The 23,034-nt window shown below is 37.6% G+C and overlaps 1 protein-coding gene across 1 annotated transcript in view; it reads left to right on the forward strand.

Annotated features, from left to right (window-relative positions):
* LOC144448303 (SCY1-like protein 2) overlaps positions 1-23,034 on the forward strand; it is a 153,696-nt gene that overhangs the window by 58,161 nt on the left and 72,501 nt on the right. Inside the window, exons 5-6 of the mRNA XM_078138490.1 lie at positions 4,418-4,567; positions 14,246-14,461. Coding sequence (XP_077994616.1) covers positions 4,418-4,567; positions 14,246-14,461 — 366 coding nt within the window. The remainder of the gene's footprint in view (positions 1-4,417; positions 4,568-14,245; positions 14,462-23,034) is intronic.

Consider the following 23,034-nt stretch of genomic DNA (forward strand, 5'->3'; position numbering starts at 1 on the left):
TGGAGAGATGATTTTGCAATTCTTTTTACTTCAACCGACCCCGTAGTGAATAATCCAGAAGAATTCTGTTTTGATGATGAATATCTTCATATGATGAAGAAAAAGCTCGAAGATTTTGATGGCGAACTTGAACAGCTGACCCCTTCTGAATTAACCATACCAGACTCTGTAGAGTTGAACAAGCCAATATCAATTGTGGAAACTGAAAAATCTATCAAGAAAGCCAAACATGGCAAGGCCTCCAGTTTGGATCAAATATACTATGACACATTCAAGAACAGCAAAGCCACAGCACTGATTCACAGTTTGCTAACATCTTGCTTTGATTCTGGAATTATACCGACGATCTGGTGTCAAGGTCTCATTTGTCCAATTCCGAAAGGTGGTAACAAGGATAGGCGTGTTCCATTGAACTACAGGGGAATTACTTTGATATCGTGTTTGTGTAAAATATTCACATCGACACGTAATAACCGCCTGCTTAACTGGCTAGAGAAATATGGCAAATTGGTCGACGGAACAGAACGGATTTAGAAAACTTAGGACTTGTTTGGATCATATCTTTGTACTTTACTCGGTAATAGAACACAGATCAAGTAATAAATTACCTACTTTTGCTTGCTTTGTTGATATGCGCAAAGCCTTTGATCGGGTGGAAAGAAACTGTCTATGGTATAAACTATATAAATGTGGAGTGACAGTAAAATTCTTGAATGTTCTGTGCTTGTTTTATACTGATGTCACATGTAGAGTACAAGTTAACCAATACAAAACAGACAGCTTCCCCGTTGACATTGGAGTTAAACAGGGTGATGGTCTTTCACCATGTAGAGTACAAGTTAACCAATACAAAACAGACAGCTTCCCCATTGACATTGGAGTTAAACAGGGTGATGGTCTTTCACCATGTAGAGTACAAGTTAACCAATACAAAACAGACAGCTTCCCCATTGACATTGGAGTTAAACAGGGTGATGGTCTTTCACCATGTAGAGTACAAGTTAACCAATACAAAACAGACAGCTTCCCCATTGACATTGGAGTTAAACAGGGTGATGGTCTTTCACCATGTAGAGTACAAGTTAACCAATACAAAACAGACAGCTTCCCCGTTGACATTGGAGTTAAACAGGGTGATGGTCTTTCACCAACTCTTTTCGCAATGTACATTGATGGCTTAGCAACAGAATTAAAGCAATCTGGTGCGGGCGTAAAACTTGGTGATGATACAATCACTTTACTATTATAGCTGATGATATAGTCCTGTTGGCTGATTCAGAAGTAAATTTGCAACGTTTGCTCGACATTGTTCACTCATACTGTACTAAATGGAGACTTCGGCTAAGCCAGGAAAAAAACCTTAATCGTTCATTTTAGGAGAAACGGTACACCAAGTACACAATTTCAGTTTAACTGTGGTCCTATGCATGTTGGTGTAACGACAGGAATGTATTTTAGTGAACATCTCAATCCAAATGTTATCACATCTCACCTCGCCGAGTCAGCATCTATTGGTACTATTATTGCAAAGTGTAAAATGTACGGCGGAATGTCTCACCAGATGTACACAAAGCTCTTTGATACGCTGGTTGTCCTGATTCTTGATTATGCGTCAGCTGTCTGGCACCAGTTCAATAAACAGTATCGATAAAGTCCAACAGCGTGCAATGAGATCGTATCTTGGAGTGGGGATATCAAGCCCGATTGCTTCACTGTATGGTGATAATGGATGGATGTCCAGTGTGAATATAGACGTAAAATAGAAGTTATTCGATTGTGGGCTTGAATACAGAGATTACCAGACACGAGATTGACAAAACGAGTATTTCTAAACAATCAGATATGGATGAAACGAGCAAAATGTGTGTTTAGAGAAGCAGGACTCCTACATATTTTTGAGTCTAGAAATTACCAAAGTGTTAGTATCAATGTTATTTTAGAGCAAGCAAAACAGAAACTGAAATCAAACGAACTGATAAATTGGAGAATTAATTGTTTAAGTAAACCAAAACTTAGAACATACTGTACATTTAAACACACCTATACTACTGATCCTTATTTACTGTTCAATATTCCACATAAATACCGGTCAGTGATCGCAAGGCTGCATAACGGGACATTACCTTTGAGAATCGAAACTGGGCATTATTCTAACTTACAGGTGGAAGACAGAAAATGTATTGTATGTACTGACAATGTTGTTGAAGACGAACTTCATTTTGTTTTTGATTGTAGACTGTATAATGATATACGGCCACGGTTTATGAAGGCAATTACTGGAACAAAACCAAGTGAGAAACTTGCGCAACTATTCTCATGAAACCACATTAAATCATTCTCGAAGTGTTTATATGAAATGTTCATGAGGAGAAGGAAAGCAATTTCAGTTACATAATCCCCCTCATCAGGAATAGTGGTTCATGTTTGTTCTGTTGTTGCTGTTGTTCTAAATGTCACCATCAACACCAACAACACCGACGATTAATTGGGGGGAAAAGCGATAGGCTCATGATTTATATTTTTCTTGAATACCACACGTGGAGACACTTTTGGTACAGTGACTCATAAGCCAATTACTTGGCTTTGGTTTCACATAATTACTACTTGTATATTACAAAGAATTTTCTCTTTGAGTACCGTATGTACCTGTATACTTTTGTTTGTGAAACTGTGTCACTATAATAAAATAATATATATCTATCTATCTATCTGTAACAGACTTATCTACTCAGTATATATACATGTAACAGACGTATCTACTCAGTATACATGTAACAGACTTTATCTACTCAGTATACATGTAACAGACGTATCTATTCAGTATATATGTAACAGACTTTATGTACTTAGTATACATGTAACAGACTTTATCTACTTAGTATATATGTAACAGACTTTATCTACTCAGTATACATGTAACAGACTTTATGTACTTAGTATACATGTAAGAGACTTTATCTACTCAGTATACATGTAACAGACTTTATCTACTCAGTATACATGTAACAGACTTTATGTACTTAGTATATATGTAACAGACTTTATGTACTCAGTATATATGTAACAGACTTATCTACTTAGTATATATGTAACAGACTTTATCTACTTAGTATATATGTAACAGACTTATCTACTCGGTATACATGTAACAGACTTTATCTACTCAGTATACATGTAACAGACTTATCTACTCAGTATACATGTAACAGACTTTATCTACTCAGTATACATGTAACAGACTTATCTACTCAGTATACATGTAACAGACGTATCTATTCAGTATATATGTAACAGACTTTATGTACTTAGTATACATGTAACAGACTTTATCTACTTAGTATATATGTAACAGACTTTATCTACTCAGTATACATGTAACAGACTTATCTACTCAGTATACATGTAACAGACTTTATCTACTCAGTATATATGTAACAGACTTTATCTACTCAGTATACATGTAACAGACTTTATGTACTTAGTATACATGTAAGAGACTTTATCTACTCAGTATACATGTAACAGACTTTATCTACTCAGTATACATGTAACAGACTTTATGTACTTAGTATATATGTAACAGACTTTATGTACTCAGTATATATGTAACAGACTTATCTACTTAGTATATATGTAACAGACTTTATCTACTTAGTATATATGTAACAGACTTATCTACTCAGTATACATGTAACAGACTTTATCTACTCAGTATACATGTAACAGACTTATCTACTCAGTATACATGTAACAGACTTTATCTACTCAGTATACATGTAACAGACTTATCTACTCAGTATACATGTAACAGACTTTATCTACTCAGTATACATGTAACAGACTTATCTACTCAGTATACATGTAACAGACTTATCTACTCAGTATACATGTAACAGACTTTATCTACTCAGTATATATGTAACAGACTTTATCTACTTAGTATACATGTAACAGACTTATCTACTTAGTATACATGTAACAGACTTTATCTACTCAGTATACATGTAACAGACTTTATGTACTTAGTATACATGTAACAGACTTTATGTACTTAGTATACATGTAACAGACTTTATCTACTTAGTATATATGTAACAGACTTTATCTACTTAGTATACATGTAACAGACTTATCTACTTAGTATACATGTAACAGACTTATCTACTCAGTATACATGTAACAGACTTTATCTACTCAGTATATATGTAACAGACTTTATCTACTCAGTATATATGTAACAGACTTATCTACTTAGTATACATGTAACAGACTTTATCTACTCAGTATATATGTAACAGACTTATCTACTCAGTATACATGTAACAGACTTTATCTACTCAGTATATATGTAACAGACTTTATCTACTCAGTATATATGTAACAGACACATTCATGTAAACTTGTTTTTATTCATCAGATAAGTGAAGCCTTGGCATTTCTACACAATGATGTTCACATGATCCATGGTAACGTTAATCCTGCCACTATTGTTGTCAATCAGAATGGTGCATGGAAATTATCAGGTCTTGATTTCTGTATTACATCTGCTACTCCCAAAGACCAGCAGGTTTGTAGTCATTATGTTGTATGTGTCTAGAGTCTATACTTTCCTGAGTTCCATTTCTAGTTAACTACAGTCAGACTCAGTAAAACTCAGCATTGACGTGGTCAGTCAGACTCAGTAAAACTCAGCATTGACGTGTTCAGTCAGACTCAGTAAAACTCAGCATTGATGTAGTCAGTCAGACTCAGTAAAACTCAACATTGACGTGGCCAGTCAGACTCAGTAAAACTCAGCATTGATGTAGTCAATCAGACTCAGTTAAACTCAGCATTGACGTGGTCAGTCAGACTCAGTAAAACTCAGTATGATGTAGTCAGTCAGACTCAGTTAAACTCTCAACATTGACATGGTCAGTCAGACTCAGTAAAACTCAACATTGACATGGTCAGTCAGTAAAACTCAGCATGATGTAGTCAGTCAGACTCAGTTAAACTCAACATTGACGTGGTCAGTCAGACTCAGTAAAACTCAGCATTGATGTAGTCAGTCAGACTCAGTAAAACTCAACATTGACGTGGTCAGTCAGACTCAGTAAAACTCAGCATTGACGTAGTCAGTCAGACTCAGTAAAACTCAGCATTGACATAGTCAGTCAGACTCAGTAAAACTCAACATTGACATGGTCAGTCAGACTCAGTAAAACTCAACATGATGTAGTCAGTCAGACTCAGTAAAACTCAGCATTGACGTGGTCAGTCAGACTCAGTAAAACTCAACATTGATGTAGTCAGTCAGACTCAGTAAAACTCAACATTGACGTAGTCAGTCAGACTCAGTAAAACTCAGCATTGACGTGGTCAGTCATATCAATGACATTAGGTTTTTTTGGAAGTTTAATTGATAAACAACTCTGTTGTTTTTATACTTGAAAAACGAAAACAAAACTTTGTGAAACAACATGATTGTACCAAGTCCTTGTTTGTAAGTAAATGAATTGTAAAACTTAATTGCAATGTTTGTTATTGTATGTACAATAACAATTATTTTAGTACAAACTTTTCAACCTTTTACAAATTATATAGTCACAAACGCAGACTTTGTCTTTGCTGTTTAAAACTCATATTATATATATTTTTTAGCACAACTGAACTGAGGTTCAGTAGTGCTAATGGGATCGCCCGGCGTCTCTGTCTGTCTGTCTCTCTGTCTGTGTGTGTGTGTGTGTGTGTGTGTGTGTGTGTGTGTGTGTGTGTGTGTGTGTGTGTAAACAACTTAACACAAAAACTGCTGAACCGATTGCCATGATATTTGGTGGGTCTATTACCTTGGGTGTCTAGTTGGGAAATTGTTCAAATCAAAATGATCTTACCATCGGTTTGTTATTTGGGTCAAAAAATGTAATTTTTGGTCAAAAAACTTAAACTCAAAAACTACTGGGCAGATGAATCTGAAATTTGAAAGAAACATTCTTACAGGTGTTTAGATTAAGAAATGTTCATGACATGATAATTCCATCGTTGATATGCAAATTGTTGCTAAAAATGTGTCTTTTTGGTAAAAAATCTTTCATTCCAAAACTACTTAGCAGAGTGGGCTAACAGGGATGCATCTTAGGTGTATAGATCAAAAAATATTAAGCACATAGTGATCTCATTAGTGATATGCAAATTAGGTGTGAAAATGTGAATTTTGGTCAAAAAACATATCTCAAAAAGTACTTGGTCAGTGAGAATGAAACTTGCTGAGATGTTGCTAGAAGTGTTATTCTGCAGATTTTCTTCAAAATATTTTAACACAATGGCCCTAGCAACCATGACCATGCCCATAGCAACAGCAAAACAGTGATGTATTTCACAAAAATAACCACAATAATTAAAAGCCAAATGAATGCACATTCAAAAATTTTATGCAAGTATGCCTAGCAACACGACCACGCCCAGAGCAACAGCCAAGTGATCACTTATATTGCAAAGATGACAACACGGATTTATAGACAAATGAATAAACATTCAAAAAACATATGCAAATGTGCCTAGCAACTAAACCACGTCTCCATAGCAACAGCCAAATGATCGCATATATCGCAAAAATAACAAGGGATTCATAGACAAGTGAATGAACATTCAAAAAATGTATGCCAGTATGTCTAGCAACATGACCACTCCCATAGCAACAGCCAAATGATCACATATAGTTTTATTTTGACTAGTCAAAATAAAGAGTATCCTGACCATTGAATTACAATTTTACCAGCTTTACAATACCCCTTGCCCACCATCACTTTACCTCAAATATTGCTATTGTTTACAGATACCATATTGACAAATTGGGGGGGGGGGGGACGACATAATTTTTAGCACAATGGAACTGATAAGGTCCAGTAGTGCTATAGACATGACAAAGTGTCTGTCTGTCTGTAAACAACTTAAAGTCAAAAACCACTGGACTGACTACCATGATATTTGGTGAGTATATTACCGTGGATGTCTAGTTGGGAAATTGTTCAAATCAAAATGATCTTATCACTGGTGTGTGATTTTGGTAAAAATATGTGATTTTTGGTAAAAACCTTCAACCCCAAAACTACTCAAAAGATTTACCTGAAATTTGATTGGAACATTCTTACAGGTGATTAGCTTAAGAATTGTTCATGACATGATGATCTCATCAGTGATATGCAAATAAGTTATAAAAATGTGTCCTTTTGGTCAAAAAATCTTTCATTCCAAAACTATTGAGCAGATTAGGCCGAAATTTGGTTGGAACATTCTTCAGAGTGTTTATGTTAAAAATGGTTCATGGCATGATGATCCCATCAGTGATATGACCACGCCCTTGGCAACAGCGAAATGAAAATGCATATTACAAAGATAACAACAGGGATGGGTAGATATGTCATTAAAAGATTCAAAAAATGTATGCAAATATGCCTAGCAACAGGACCATGCCCATAACAACAGCTAAATGATGGTTTATATTGCAAAGATAAAAAGTGCAAAGGGTAATCAAGTTAATCCTCCAAATATATGCAAATATCTCTAGCAAATGTCCATAACAACAGCCAAATACAGTTGTGTTACAACACCAGTGGCACTACCTTGTCCCTGACAGTCTGGGATTGAGCACTCCTGTATGTATGATGGAAAGGTACCGTATGTTTCCCCAACTCATGTGCCTGGTATGATGAAAAGGTACCGTATGTTTCCCCAACTCAGGTGCCTGGTATGATGGAAAGGTACCGTATGTTTCCCAAACTCAGGTGCCTGGTATGATCGAAAGGTACCACATGTTTCCCCAACTCAGGTGCCTGGTATGATGGGAAGGTACCGTATGTTTCCACAACTCAGGTGCCTGGTATGATGGAAAGGTGCCGTATGTTTCCCCAACTCGGGTGCCTGGTATGATGGGAGGGTATGTTTCCCCATCTCGGGAACCATTTATGATAGGAAGGTAGGTTCCCCCTCTCAGGTGCCAGGTACAGTCGGAAGGTATGTTTCCCCAACTCGGGTGCCACGTACAATGGGAAGGTATGTTTCCCCAATTCAGGCACCAGGTAAGATGGAAAGGTATGTTTCCCCATCTCGGGTGCCACGTACAATGGGAAGGTATGTTTCCCCAAATCAGATGCCAGGTACAATGGGAAGGTATGTTTCCAGAACTCAAGCACCAGGTACAATGGGAAGGTATGTTTCCCCAACTCAGGTGCCAGGTACAATGGGAAGGTATGTTTCCACAACTCAGGTGCCAGGTACGATGGGAAGGTATGTTTCCCCAACTCAAGTGCCAGGTACTATGGGAAGGTATGTTTCCCCAACTTAGGTGCTAGGTACAATGGGAAGGTATGTTTCCCCAACTCAGGTGCTAGGTACAATGGGAAGATATGTTTCCCCAACTCTGGCACCCCAGGTACAATGGGGAGGTATGTTTCCCCAACTCAGGTGCCAGGTACAATGGGAAGGTATGTTTCCCCAATTCAGGTGCCAGGTACAATGGGGAGGTATGTTTCCCAAAGTCAGGTGCTAAGTACAATGGGAAGGTATGTTTCCCCAACTCAGGTGCCAGGTACGATGGGAAGATATGTTTCCCCAACTCAGGTGCCAGGTACAATGGTAAGGTAGAAAAACTAACTCTTCACACTCTAACTTGTGCAAAATCAGGTGACTTTATCAGGTGACTATATCAGGTGACTATATCAGGTGACTAAAACTGTGCATGACATCACGAGTAAGAATCAGTAAAGGTGATTAAAAGATTATGAATTAGGTGAAATATTACTTAACAAAGTTACTTTCTTCATTTAAAAAGAGAAAAAAAAGAAGGAAGTATATTAAGTATTGGTAATCAAATAATGTTATCATAATAAAAATTGGTGATTTCAATGATATACAAGTAATGAATGTTAAAATTAGCCAGTGACTCTGATATAACTGTAAATCTTACAAGCTGAATACTTATAAAAATGTTTTGACCTTTGACCTGTGTAAGTCTTCATCAGTTACTGCTCAGTAACTACAGTAGCTTTCCCTAATTCATCGCTAGGTGTCGTCCTTCCATAGTACTATAAAAGCCTGCAAAGGCTATCTTACGTCATTTACCTTTCTTCACGCTGTAACGGTAACATCTCAGACAGTGTTACCGGTCGTTCCTTCATTAACTATGTCAGGGAAAGGCAGGTCGAAAAAGGGCAAGAAGTCCTGTAATTCGTCCGTACCTGTTACTCAGCCGAACGAAAGACGGGACTCAACGCCAGTGGCTTTTGCTACGAACCCTGACGAAGACAATAATACCATTACCAACAGTATCGTCTCCGAGGTTTCAGAAACCGAAGAAGTTTTACCTGCAGCTATAGAAGATTTTCCTTCGACTAGTTCTGCTCCAGATTCAATTCTACAAATAGCAACGCAAGTCGCTCAACTTCTAGCCCAGCAGCGGTCGGATAGTGCACCGGGCAGACCACATACACGTATTGACCAAGGCCAGGTCGACGGTAGTAGCATAACACATGCTTCCACATGCGGGCCGCCATCTTGTACTTGTACGCCCACTCAGCAGGCAGGGTTACCGAGTTTGAGTATTGGTAGAAAACACAAGCCTTCTAGGGTAAGTGCACCAATTCCTACCAAGCAGAGACATATTGTAGAACCCAAGTATGATAATTCTGGGTCCGAAGTGAGTGATTCTGACAAGTCTGGTAATTCTGAAGTTGCGTCTTCCCTGCCTATAACAGTTTCATCCTGGAACGAGCCTATATTTGACGAATCTACGTCTGCGTTTGCTCTAGTTCCTGACTATCACGCTGCCGTTCCGGGTTGGAACATGGACGCTTCCACGGCCGAATGGTTTTCTAGAAGAGCAGACCGTCCCTTATCGTATTCTGTAGTTCAACAGTTAGAACAGAAGTATACGGTACCAGACCAATTCGAGCCATATTTCAAGGCACAGTAATTGCCTTCTTCCGTACGGAATCTAATCAAATCTAGCAAGTCAAGTTATTGTAACCATGACCGTCCGTATTACAAGGTTCATCAGAACTTTAACTTGTCTATTCGCCCAGTTCTTCAAGCCCTGGAAACCATTATCTCTCTCCAGAATTTGACCCGGTGCAGCATGTACCAACAATTAGAGAGGCACTTGGTGATGTTATCCATCTTATGACTACTGCCAGCTACGCGTTAGCAGAGGTACGTCAGGCAAGATTTAAGCCCTTCTTTCGTAGTGAATACAAAGAGTTATTACAAGACGCCAAGCCGACATCACATGGATTTTTTGGTGGAAACGTGGTAAAGGCCATAAACGACTCCAAGAAGTCAGTCAATGCCTTTCGTGTCGTTTCCAGAAATGACAACAGGTCAGTTAAACAAACCGGAAACCAGTCTGGGTATTACAAGGGTGGAAAAAACAGTCAACAAAACACCATCAACTACAACCAAGACAATAAAAAGAAGTACCAAAAGGGTTCAGGCAGACCACAAGGAAAAGGTAATTACACCTCTTCAAACCAGAATAAACAGTGAACTTGTAAAGTCATCAATACCAGTTACAGGCAGACTCCAGTATTTCATAAACACTTGGAAAACAATTACACAAAACACTTGGATTTCAAAGGTCATTCAAGGTTACAAACTTCAGTTAACATCAACTCCAGTTCAGTCAATCCAGTCAATTACCAACCCAGCATCCAGCAAGCAGTACCAAATCATTCAGACAGAAATAGAAAATTTACTTCACAAGCAGGCCATAGTTCCAGTCAAACATCAACCAGGTCAGTTTGTTTCCAGAATTTTCACGGTTCCAAAACCATCAGGGGATTACAGGGTAATCATAGATCTCAAAGAACTGAACAGCTACATCAAAAAGATTTCTTTCAAAATGGAGAGTCATCCTGTCATAGAACAGTTGCTAAGCCAGGATTATTTCATGACGTCAATAGATCTAACAGATGCATACTTCATGATTCCCATTCATGCAGATCATCAAAAATATCTCTGTTTCCAGTGGATAGACCAGCGCTACCAATACACTTGCCTACCATTCGGGCTCACTTCACCACCCAGGCTTTTCACAAAGGTTATGAAAATCCCACTTGCTCATGCTCGTTCACGGGGAATCCTTTGCAGCAGTTTCATAGACGATATAATCAATGCAGCAGAAACCAGAGAACTTTGTCACAGAAACAACAACTACCTTCTAGATCTCTTCCAACGACTCGGTTTCATACCCAACTTGAAAAAATCACACTTAATCCCATCTAGGCCGTACCTACAACACAGAGCTGATGACAGTCTCATTACCTCAGGACAAGCTACAAACCATTATCGGATTTGCAACCCACCTCTTAAACAGGCAGTCAGTCACTTTGCGTCAATTAGCAAGAATGTTGGGATTAATAGAAAATATAGGGGTTCCATGGCCATTGCTGCATGCCATTATTGAAGTCTACAACGTCAGTTAGTTCACAAGGTTTTTCCAGAAGTCTCTTGGGAAATCCCAGTACTTCTTTCAAAGGAGTCCAAGTCCGATCTTCAGTGGTGGATAAATCAGGCCTCCACACACAACAGTCGACTGATACATCCCCCACCTCCAGACTTAACTATCCAGGCAGATGCCTCACTCAGTGGTTGGGGAGCAGTATGTGGTCATCAGGCAACACAGGGACGTTGGACTTTACAGGAAAAGGAATTACATATCAACATTCTGGAAATAAAGGCCGCTCTTCTATCCATACAGACATTTGTCCAAAAACAGGTCAGACCTCTCCGTAACAGTACAGCTAGACAACAGGTCAGCAGTGGCTTATCTAAATCACCAGGGGGGAGTCAGATCCAGGGAACTATGTGCAGTAGCCCTACAAGTTTGGCAATTGTGTGAAACTCAAAATATTACCCTTGCAGTAGAACACTTACCAGGAATAGACAATACATTAGCAGACCATCAGTCCAGGATATTTACAGATCAATACGACTTTCAACTCAAACCAGACCTTTTCAGACAGGTTTGCAGCAGGTTTCATCTACCAGAAATAGACTTATTCGCAAGTCGAAATACAGCTCAACTTCCCCTGTATGTGTCATGGAAGTTAGACCCCAAAGCTTTTGCAGTTGACGCATTCTCTCTCTCATGGGCAGAGAAAGAGTTGTACATGTTTCCACCACATCTACTAATACTGAAATGTCTAAGGAAAATACAACAGGACAGAGCAAGAACACTGTTTGTAGCACCAGTATGGAAAACGAAACAGTGGTATCCAATGTTACTACAGTTAACCAGCAACTACCCGGTACTTCTGCCAGATTGCACAGACTTACTCAGGGAACCACACACAGGGAATCAACCCAAGTTCAGTTTGACTCCTCTAGCCGTTTGGCAACTCTCCGGTCACACTACAGAGGTCTTGGACTTTCACAGCAGGCTACAGAGATCCTCATCAAGGCAATCTGCATCATTACTTCTAGACTCTATGATAGCAAGTGGAAGCGCTTTGCTAGCTGGTGTGTACAACAGAATACCAATCCCATTTCATGTCATGTAATTCAGGTAGTAGAATTCCTTACTGGGTTATTCAATAGACATAGGCTTGCATATAGTACCTTAAATGGATACAGATCTGCTATCTCTTCTGTACATTTGCACATTAATAATGAACCAGTTGGATCACATCCACTTATTACAAGATTATTTAAAGGTTTCTTTCGTGTTAGGCCACCTTTACCACGTTACCCAACAACCTGGAGTGTAGCGAAAGTTCTGCACTATTTGAAGTCACTGCATCCAGCAAGGAGTCTAAACCTGAAGCAACTCACTCTTAAGACTGCAACTTTAATTGCACTAACCTCCTCAGATAGAGGACAGACTTTAAGTTATTTGGACTTAAGATACTGTAATATCTCAGATAGAGAATGTACTTTTGTTATCCCAAGTTTAACCAAAACATCAACTGTTACCAGGCCTTTGCGGGTGGTGAAGTGTCCAAGTTTTGGTGACAAGGCATTGGATGTCAAATATTACGTTTCTACATATATATGGAGAACTACCAAGTTAAGGGATTATGTAGTAACAATGGGGAAAACCCGACCATCAAGATTATTTATTTCATTTGTTTAACCTTTTAATGAGGTTACTTCCCAGACTATTGCAAGATGGATATTAAAGACTACACTTGCTAGGGCAGGCATTGATACAGATAAGTTTAGAGCCCACATCACTAGGGGAGCAGCAACGTCGGCAGCAATACGTCAGGGGGCAACTACTGCTCAAATTCTCCAACTTGGTGACTGAACTTCAGAATCTACATTCACAAGGTTCTATCGTCGCCATACAGACAGCTCAGAGACTGGACGTTTGATACTTAGGGCTGTTCAGGAGACTGACAATTCAACCCACCAATAGGCATCCAGCTATGTAATCAGCTACTGTAGTTACTGTGCAGTAACTGATGAAGACTTGGAAAATTTGCCTACCTAAAGGACGTCAAATTAGAAGTCTTCGAGGGAACGTAGCAGTAACTACTACGTTCTTCCCTCCCACCCAGCCCTATGCCATTTTTCTGGTTAGTTGACTTGTCTACTCTATTTACTGTGTTAGACAGTTATAATCATTATTCTTGTTCATTTTAGGTTCCACTGGTCCCCTGCCTTTGTGCTCTTGTTTATTGGTCTTAGTACCATTGTTTTGCACTATGTTGCATATAAATTACCGCTCGTAATTGAGCAAAATTCTAGCTAAATTGCTAAATTTGGTCAGCACAAGTTGCTTATGACCTAGGGTACCATACCAGCTATCATGATATGGAACCTCTACAAGGTGCTCAGAAAGGTAAATGACGTAAGGTAGCCTTTTCAGGCTTTTATAGTACTATGGAAGGACGACACCTAGCGATGAATTAGGGAAAGCTACTGTAGTTACTGCTACGTTCCCTCGAAGACTTCTAATTTGACGTCCTTTAGGTAGGCAAATTTTCCAATTTCTGATGAAGAAAAGTGATAACCAAAATATTGATTACAAAAAAATTTTGGCAGCCTAATATATTTGTTCTATTTCAAAATAAATCTCAAGAAAAGAAAAGAAAAGAAATTTAAATGATGAAATAAAATGAAAGTCTTGTTTGCCATGAAATAAAACAAGTAAATGTCTAGGACATACACAAATATAGAAGGCATTGTCATGATTGGTTGCTATGAATTTCAATATTGGTTAGTTACTAGTATCATTGAATCTAATGAGTATTCGTATATTCTACTAAAGCCACTGTATAGTTGTAAAGAATGGGATCCCAGCTTACCAAGTGTAGCACAACCAGCATTGAACTACTTGGCACCAGAATACATCATGACAGTGAGCTGTGATACAGCTAGTGATATGTACTCCATGGCTATGGTTATCTATGCTGTATTTAATAAAGGCAAGTCATTGTTTGACTGTGATGGCAACCTGAAAAGTTACCAAAGAAACTGTCAACAGGTAAGACAGAATGGAGTAGATGACAGTCTATAAAAGACTTGGGTGTTAGAACTCAATGGAATAGATGACAGTGTGTAAATGACTTGGGAATAGATGACAGTGTATAAAAGACTTGGGAATAGATGACAGTGTGTAAATGACTTGGGAATAGATGACAGTGTATAAAAGACTTGGGAATAGATGACAGTGTATAAAAGACTTGGGAATAGATGACAGTGTATAAAAGACTTGGGAATAGATGACAGTGTATAAAAGACTTGGGAATAGATGACAGTGTGTAAAAGACTTGGGAATAGATGACAGTGTGTAAAAGACTTGGGAATAGATGAAAGTGTATAAAAGACTTGGGAATAGATGACAGTGGAATAGATGACAGTGTGTAATTGACTTGGGAATAGATGACAGTGTGTAAATGACTTGGGAATAGATGACAGTGTGTAAAAGACTTGGGAATAGATGACAGTGTGTAAAAGACTTGGGAATAGATGACAGTGTATAAAAGACGTGGGTGTTAGAACTCAATGGAATAGATGACAGTGTGTAAAAGACTTGGGAATAGATGACAGTGTATAAAATACTTGGGAATAGATGGCAGTGTATAAAAGACTTGGGAATAGATGACAGTGTATAAAAGACTTGGGAATAGATGACAGTGTGTAAAAGACTTGGGAATAGATGACAGTGTGTAAAAGACTTGGGAATAGATGACAGTGTATAAAAGACTTGGGAATAGATGACAGTGTGTAAAAGACTTGGGAATAGATGACAGTGTGTAAAAGACTTGGGAATAGATGACAGTGTAAAAAGACTTGGGTGTTAGAACTCAGTGGAATAGATGACAGTGTGTAAAAGACTTGGGAATAGATGACAGTGTATAAAAGACTTGGGAATAGATGACAGTATGTAAAAGACTTGGGTGTTAGAACTCAATGGAATAGATGACAGTGTAAATGACTTGGGAATAGATGACAGTGTATAAAAGACTTGGGAATAGATGACAGTGTAAAAAGACTTGGGAATAGATGACAGTGTATAAAAGAATTGGGAATAGATGACAGTGTGTAAATGACTTGGGAATAGATGACAGTGTATAAATGACTTGGGAATAGATGACAGTGTGTAAAAGACTTGGGTGTTAGAACTCAATGGAATAGATGACAGTGTATAAAAGACTTGGGAATAGATGACAGTGTGTAAATGACTTGGGAATAGATGACAGTGTATAAAAGACTTGGGAATAGATGACAGCGTGTAAAAGACTTGGGTGTTAGAACTCAATGGAATAGATGACAGTGTATAAAAGACTTGGGAATAGATGACAGTATATAAAAAGACTTGGGAATAGATGACAGTGTATAAAAGACTTGGGAATAGATGACTGTATAAAAGACTTGGGAATAGATGACAGCGTGTAAAAGACTTGGGAATAGATGACAGTGTATAAAAGACTTGGGAATAGATGACAGCGTGTAAAAGACTTGGGTGTTAGAACTCAATGGAATAGATGACAGTGTATAAAAGACTTGGGAATAGATGACAGTGTATTTAAAGACTTGGGAATAGATGACAGTGTGTAAATGACTTGGGAATAGATGACAGCGTGTAAAAGACTTGGGTGTTAGAACTCAATGGAATAGATGACAGTGTATAAAAGACTTGGGAATATATGACAGTATATAAAAAGACTTGGGAATAGATGACAGTGTATAAAAGACTTGGGAATAGATGACTATAAAAGACTTGGGAATAGATGACAGCGTGTAAAAGACTTGGGAATAGATGACAGTGTATAAAAGACTTGGGAATAGATGACAGTGTGTAAATGACTTGGGAATAGATGACAGTGTATAAAAGACTTGGGAATAGATGACAGTGTATAAAAGACTTGGGAATAGATGACAGTGTATAAAAGACTTGGGAATAGATGACAGTGTGTAAAAGACTTGGGAATAGATGACAGTGTGTAAAAGACTTGGGAATAGATGAAAGTGTATAAAAGACTTGGGAATAGATGACAGTGGAATAGATGACAGTGTGTAATTGACTTGGGAATAGATGACAGTGTGTAAATGACTTGGGAATAGATGACAGTGTGTAAAAGACTTGGGAATAGATGACAGTGTGTAAAAGACTTGGGAATAGATGACAGTGTATAAAAGACGTGGGTGTTAGAACTCAATGGAATAGATGACAGTGTGTAAAAGACTTGGGAATAGATGACAGTGTATAAAATACTTGGGAATAGATGGCAGTGTATAAAAGACTTGGGAATAGATGACAGTGTATAAAAGACTTGGGAATAGATGACAGTGTGTAAAAGACTTGGGAATAGATGACAGTGTGTAAAAGACTTGGGAATAGATGACAGTGTAAAAAGACTTGGGTGTTAGAACTCAGTGGAATAGATGACAGTGTGTAAAAGACTTGGGAATAGATGACAGTGTGTAAAAGACTTGGGAATAGATGACAGTGTATAAAAGACTTGGGAATAGATGACAGTGTGTAAAAGACTTGGGAATAGATGACAGTGTGTAAAAGACTTGGGAATAGATGACAGTGTAAAAAGACTTGGGTGTTAGAACTCAGTGGAATAGATGACAGTGTAAATGACTTGGGAATAGATGACAGTGTATAAAAGACTTGGGAATAGATGACAGTGTAAAAAGACTTGGGAATAGATGACAGTGTATAAAAGAATTGGGAATAGATGACAGTGTGTAAATGACTTGGGAATAGATGACAGTGTATAAATGACTTGGGAATAGATGACAGTGTGTAAAAGACTTGGGTGTTAGAACTCAATGGAATAGATGACAGTGTATAAAAGACTTGGGAATAGATGACAGTGTGTAAATGACTTGGGAATAGATGACAGTGTATAAAAGACTTGGGAATAGATGACAGCGTGTAAAAGACTTGGGTGTTAGAACTCAATGGAATAGATGACAGTGTATAAAAGACTTGGGAATAGATGACAGTATATAAAAAGACTTGGGAATAGATGACAGTGTATAAAAGACTTGGGAATAGATGACTGTATAAAAGACTTGGGAATAGATGACAGCGTGTAAAAGACTTGGGAATAGATGACAGTGTATAAAAGACTTGGGAATAGATGACAGCGTGTAAAAGACTTGGGTGTTAGAACTCAATGGAATAGATGACAGTGTATAAAAGACTTGGGAATAGATGACAGTGTATTTAAAGACTTGGGAATAGATGACAGTGTGTAAATGACTTGGGAATAGATGACAGCGTGTAAAAGACTTGGGTGTTAGAACTCAATGGAATAGATGACAGTGTATAAAAGACTTGGGAATATATGACAGTATATAAAAAGACTTGGGAATAGATGACAGTGTATAAAAGACTTGGGAATAGATGACTGTATAAAAGACTTGGGAATAGATGACAGCGTGTAAAAGACTTGGGAATAGATGACAGTGTATAAAAGACTTGGGAATAGATGACAGTGTGTAAATGACTTGGGAATAGATGACAGTGTATAAAAGACTTGGGAATAGATGACAGTGTATAAAAGACTTGGGAATAGATGACAGTGTATAAAAGACTTGGGAATAGATGACAGTGTATAAAAGACTTGGGAATAGATGACAGTGTGTAAAAGACTTGGGAATAGATGACAGTGTGTAAAAGACTTGGGAATAGATGAAAGTGTATAAAAGACTTGGGAATAGATGACAGTGGAATAGATGACAGTGTGTAATTGACTTGGGAATAGATGACAGTGTGTAAATGACTTGGGAATAGATGACAGTGTGTAAAAGACTTGGGAATAGATGACAGTGTGTAAAAGACTTGGGAATAGATGACAGTGTATAAAAGACGTGGGTGTTAGAACTCAATGGAATATATGACAGTGTGTAAAAGACTTGGGAATAGATGACAGTGTATAAAATACTTGGGAATAGATGGCAGTGTATAAAAGACTTGGGAATAGATGACAGTGTATAAAAGACTTGGGAATAGATGACAGTGTGTAAAAGACTTGGGAATAGATGACAGTGTGTAAAAAACTTGGGAATAGATGACAGTGTATAAAAGACTTGGGAATAGATGACAGTGTGTAAAAGACTTGGGAATAGATGACAGTGTGTAAAAGACTTGGGAATAGATGACAGTGTAAAAAGACTTGGGTGTTAGAACTCAGTGGAATAGATGACAGTGTGTAAAAGACTTGGGAATAGATGACAGTGTATAAAAGACTTGGGAATAGATGACAGTATGTAAAAGACTTGGGTGTTAGAACTCAATGGAATAGATGACAGTGTAAATGACTTGGGAATAGATGACAGTGTATAAAAGACTTGGGAATAGATGACAGTGTAAAAAGACTTGGGAATAGATGACAGTGTATAAAAGAATTGGGAATAGATGACAGTGTGTAAATGACTTGGGAATAGATGACAGTGTATAAATGACTTGGGAATAGATGACAGTGTGTAAAAGACTTGGGTGTTAGAACTCAATGGAATAGATGACAGTGTATAAAAGACTTGGGAATAGATGACAGTGTGTAAATGACTTGGGAATAGATGACAGTGTATAAAAGACTTGGAAATAGATGACAGCGTGTAAAAGACTTGGGTGTTAGAACTCAATGGAATAGATGACAGTATATAAAAGACTTGGGAATAGATGACAGTATATAAAAAGACTTGGGAATAGATGACAGTGTATAAAAGACTTGGGAATAGATGACTGTATAAAAGACTTGGGAATAGATGACAGCGTGTAAAAGACTTGGGAATAGATGACAGTGTATAAAAGACTTGGGAATAGATGACAGCGTGTAAAAGACTTGGGTGTTAGAACTCAATGGAATAGATGACAGTGTATAAAAGACTTGGGAATAGATGACAGTGTATTTAAAGACTTGGGAATAGATGACAGTGTGTAAATGACTTGGGAATAGATGACAGCGTGTAAAAGACTTGGGTGTTAGAACTCAATGGAATAGATGACAGTGTATAAAAGACTTGGGAATAGATGACAGTATATAAAAAGACTTGGGAATAGATGACAGTGTATAAAAGACTTGGGAATAGATGACTGTATAAAAGACTTGGGAATAGATGACAGCGTGTAAAAGACTTGGGAATAGATGACAGTGTATAAAAGACTTGGGAATAGATGACAGTGTGTAAATGACTTGGGAATAGATGACAGTGTATAAAAGACTTGGGAATAGATGAAAGTGTATAAAAGACTTGGGAATAGATGACAGTGTATAAAAGACTTGGGAATAGATGACAGTGTATAAAAGACTTGGGAATAGATGACAGTGTGTAAAAGACTTGGGAATAGATGACAGTGTGTAAAAGACTTCGGAATAGATGAAAGTGTATAAAAGACTTGGGAATAGATGACAGTGGAATAGATGACAGTGTGTAATTGACTTGGGAATAGATGACAGTGTGTAAATGACTTGGGAATAGATGGCAGTGTGTAAAAGACTTGGGAATAGATGACAGTGTGTAAAAGACTTGGGAATAGATGACAGTGTATAAAAGACGTGGGTGTTAGAACTCAATGGAATAGATGACAGTGTATAAAAGACTTGGGAATAGATGACAGTATGTAAAAGACTTGGGTGTTAGAACTCAATGGAATAGATGACAGTGTAAATGACTTGGGAATAGATGACAGTGTATAAAAGACTTGGGAATAGATGACAGTGTAAAAAGACTTGGGAATAGATGACAGTGTATAAAAGAATTGGGAATAGATGACAGTGTGTAAATGACTTGGGAATAGATGACAGTGTATAAATGACTTGGGAATAGATGACAGTGTGTAAAAGACTTGGGTGTTAGAACTCAATGGAATAGATGACAGTGTATAAAAGACTTGGGAATAGATGACAGTGTGTAAATGACTTGGGAATAGATGACAGTGTATAAAAGACTTGGAAATAGATGACAGCGTGTAAAAGACTTGGGTGTTAGAACTCAATGGAATAGATGACAGTATATAAAAGACTTGGGAATAGATGACAGTATATAAAAAGACTTGGGAATAGATGACAGTGTATAAAAGACTTCGGAATAGATGACTGTATAAAAGACTTGGGAATAGATGACAGCGTGTAAAAGACTTGGGAATAGATGACAGTGTATAAAAGACTTGGGAATAGATGACAGCGTGTAAAAGACTTGGGTGTTAGAACTCAATGGAATAGATGACAGTGTATAAAAGACTTGGGAATAGATGACAGTGTATTTAAAGACTTGGGAATAGATGACAGTGTATAAATGACTTGGGAATAGATGACAGCGTGTAAAAGACTTGGGTGTTAGAACTCAATGGAATAGATGACAGTGTATAAAAGACTTGGGAATAGATGACAGTATGTAAAAGACTTGGGTGTTAGAACTCAATGGAATAGATGACAGTGTAAATGACTTGGGAATAGATGACAGTGTATAAAAGACTTGGGAATAGATGACAGTGTAAAAAGACTTTGGAATAGATGACAGTGTATAAAAGAATTGGGAATAGATGACAGTGTGTAAATGACTTGGGAATAGATGACAGTGTATAAATGACTTGGGAATAGATGACAGTGTGTAAAAGACTTGGGTGTTAGAACTCAATGGAATAGATGACAGTGTATAAAAGACTTGGGAATAGATGACAGTGTGTAAATGACTTGGGAATAGATGACAGTGTATAAAAGACTTGGGAATAGATGACAGCGTGTAAAAGACTTGGGTTTTAGAACTCAATGGAATAGATGACAGTGTATAAAAGACTTGGGAATAGATGACAGTGTATAAAAAGACTTGGGAATAGATGACAGTGTATAAAAGACTTGGGAATAGATGACTGTATAAAAGACTTGGGAATAGATGACAGCGTGTAAAAGACTTGGGAATAGATGACAGTGTATAAAAGACTTGGGAATAGATGACAGCGTGTAAAAGACTTGGGTGTTAGAACTCAATGGAATAGATGACAGTGTATAAAAGACTTGGGAATAGATGACAGTGTATTTAAAGACTTGGGAATAGATGACAGTGTGTAAATGACTTGGGAATAGATGACAGCGTGTAAAAGACTTGGGTGTTAGAACTCAATGGAATAGATGACAGTGTATAAAAGACTTGGGAATAGATGACAGTGTATTTAAAGACTTGGGAATAGATGACAGTGTATAAAAGACTTGGGAATAGATGACAGTGTGTAAATGACTTGGGAATAGATGACAGTGTGTAAATGACTTGGGAATAGATGACAGTGTATAAAAGACTTGGGAATAGATGACAGTGTGTAAAAGACTTGGGTGTTAGAACTCAATGGAATAGATGACAGTGTATAAAAGACTTGGGAATAGATGACTGTAAATGACTTGGGAATAGATGACAGTGTATAAAAGACTTGGGAATAGATGACAGTGTGTAAAAGACTTGGGAATAGATGACAGTGTGTAAAAGACTTGGGAATAGATGACAGTGTAAAAAGACTTGGGTGTTAGAACTCAGTGGAATAGATGACAGTGTGTAAAAGACTTGGGAATTGATGACAGTGTATAAAAGACTTGGGAATAGATGACAGTATGTAAAAGACTTGGGTGTTAGAACTCAATGGAATAGATGACAGTGTAAATGACTTGGGAATAGATGACAGTGTATAAAAGACTTGGGAATAGATGACAGTGTAAAAAGACTTGGGAATAGATGACAGTGTATAAAAGAATTGGGAATAGATGACAGTGTGTAAATGACTTGGGAATAGATGACAGTGTATAAATGATTTGGGAATAGATGACAGTGTGTAAAAGACTTGGGTGTTAGAACTCAATGGAATAGATGACAGTGTATAAAAGACTTGGGAATAGATGACAGTGTGTAAATGACTTGGGAATAGATGACAGTGTATAAAAGACTTGGGAATAGATGACAGCGTGTAAAAGACTTGGGTGTTAGAACTCAATGGAATAGATGACAGTGTATAAAAGACTTGGGAATAGATGACAGTATATAAAAAGACTTGGGAATAGATGACAGTGTATAAAAGACTTGGGAATAGATGACTGTATAAAAAACTTGGGAATAGATGACAGCGTGTAAAAGACTTGGGAATAGATGACAGTGTATAAAAGACTTGGGTGTTAGAACTCAATGGAATAGATGACAGTGTATAAAAGACTTGGGAATAGATGACAGTGTATTTAAAGACTTGGGAATAGATGACAGTGTATAAATGACTTGGGAATAGATGACAGCGTGTAAAAGACTTGGGTGTTAGAACTCAATGGAATAGATGACAGTGTATAAAAGACTTGGGAATAGATGACAGTATGTAAAAGACTTGGGTGTTAGAACTCAATGGAATAGATGACAGTGTAAATGACTTGTGAATAGATGACAGTGTATAAAAGACTTGGGAATAGATGACAGTGTAAAAAGACTTTGGAATAGATGACAGTGTATAAAAGAATTGGGAATAGATGACAGTGTGTAAATGACTTGGGAATAGATGACAGTGTATAAATGACTTGGGAATAGATGACAGTGTAAAAGACTTGGGTGTTAGAACTCAATGGAATA

The sequence above is a fragment of the Glandiceps talaboti genome, chromosome 17 (genome assembly GCF_964340395.1).
Source record: "Glandiceps talaboti chromosome 17, keGlaTala1.1, whole genome shotgun sequence".
NCBI lineage: Eukaryota > Metazoa > Hemichordata > Enteropneusta > Spengelidae > Glandiceps > Glandiceps talaboti.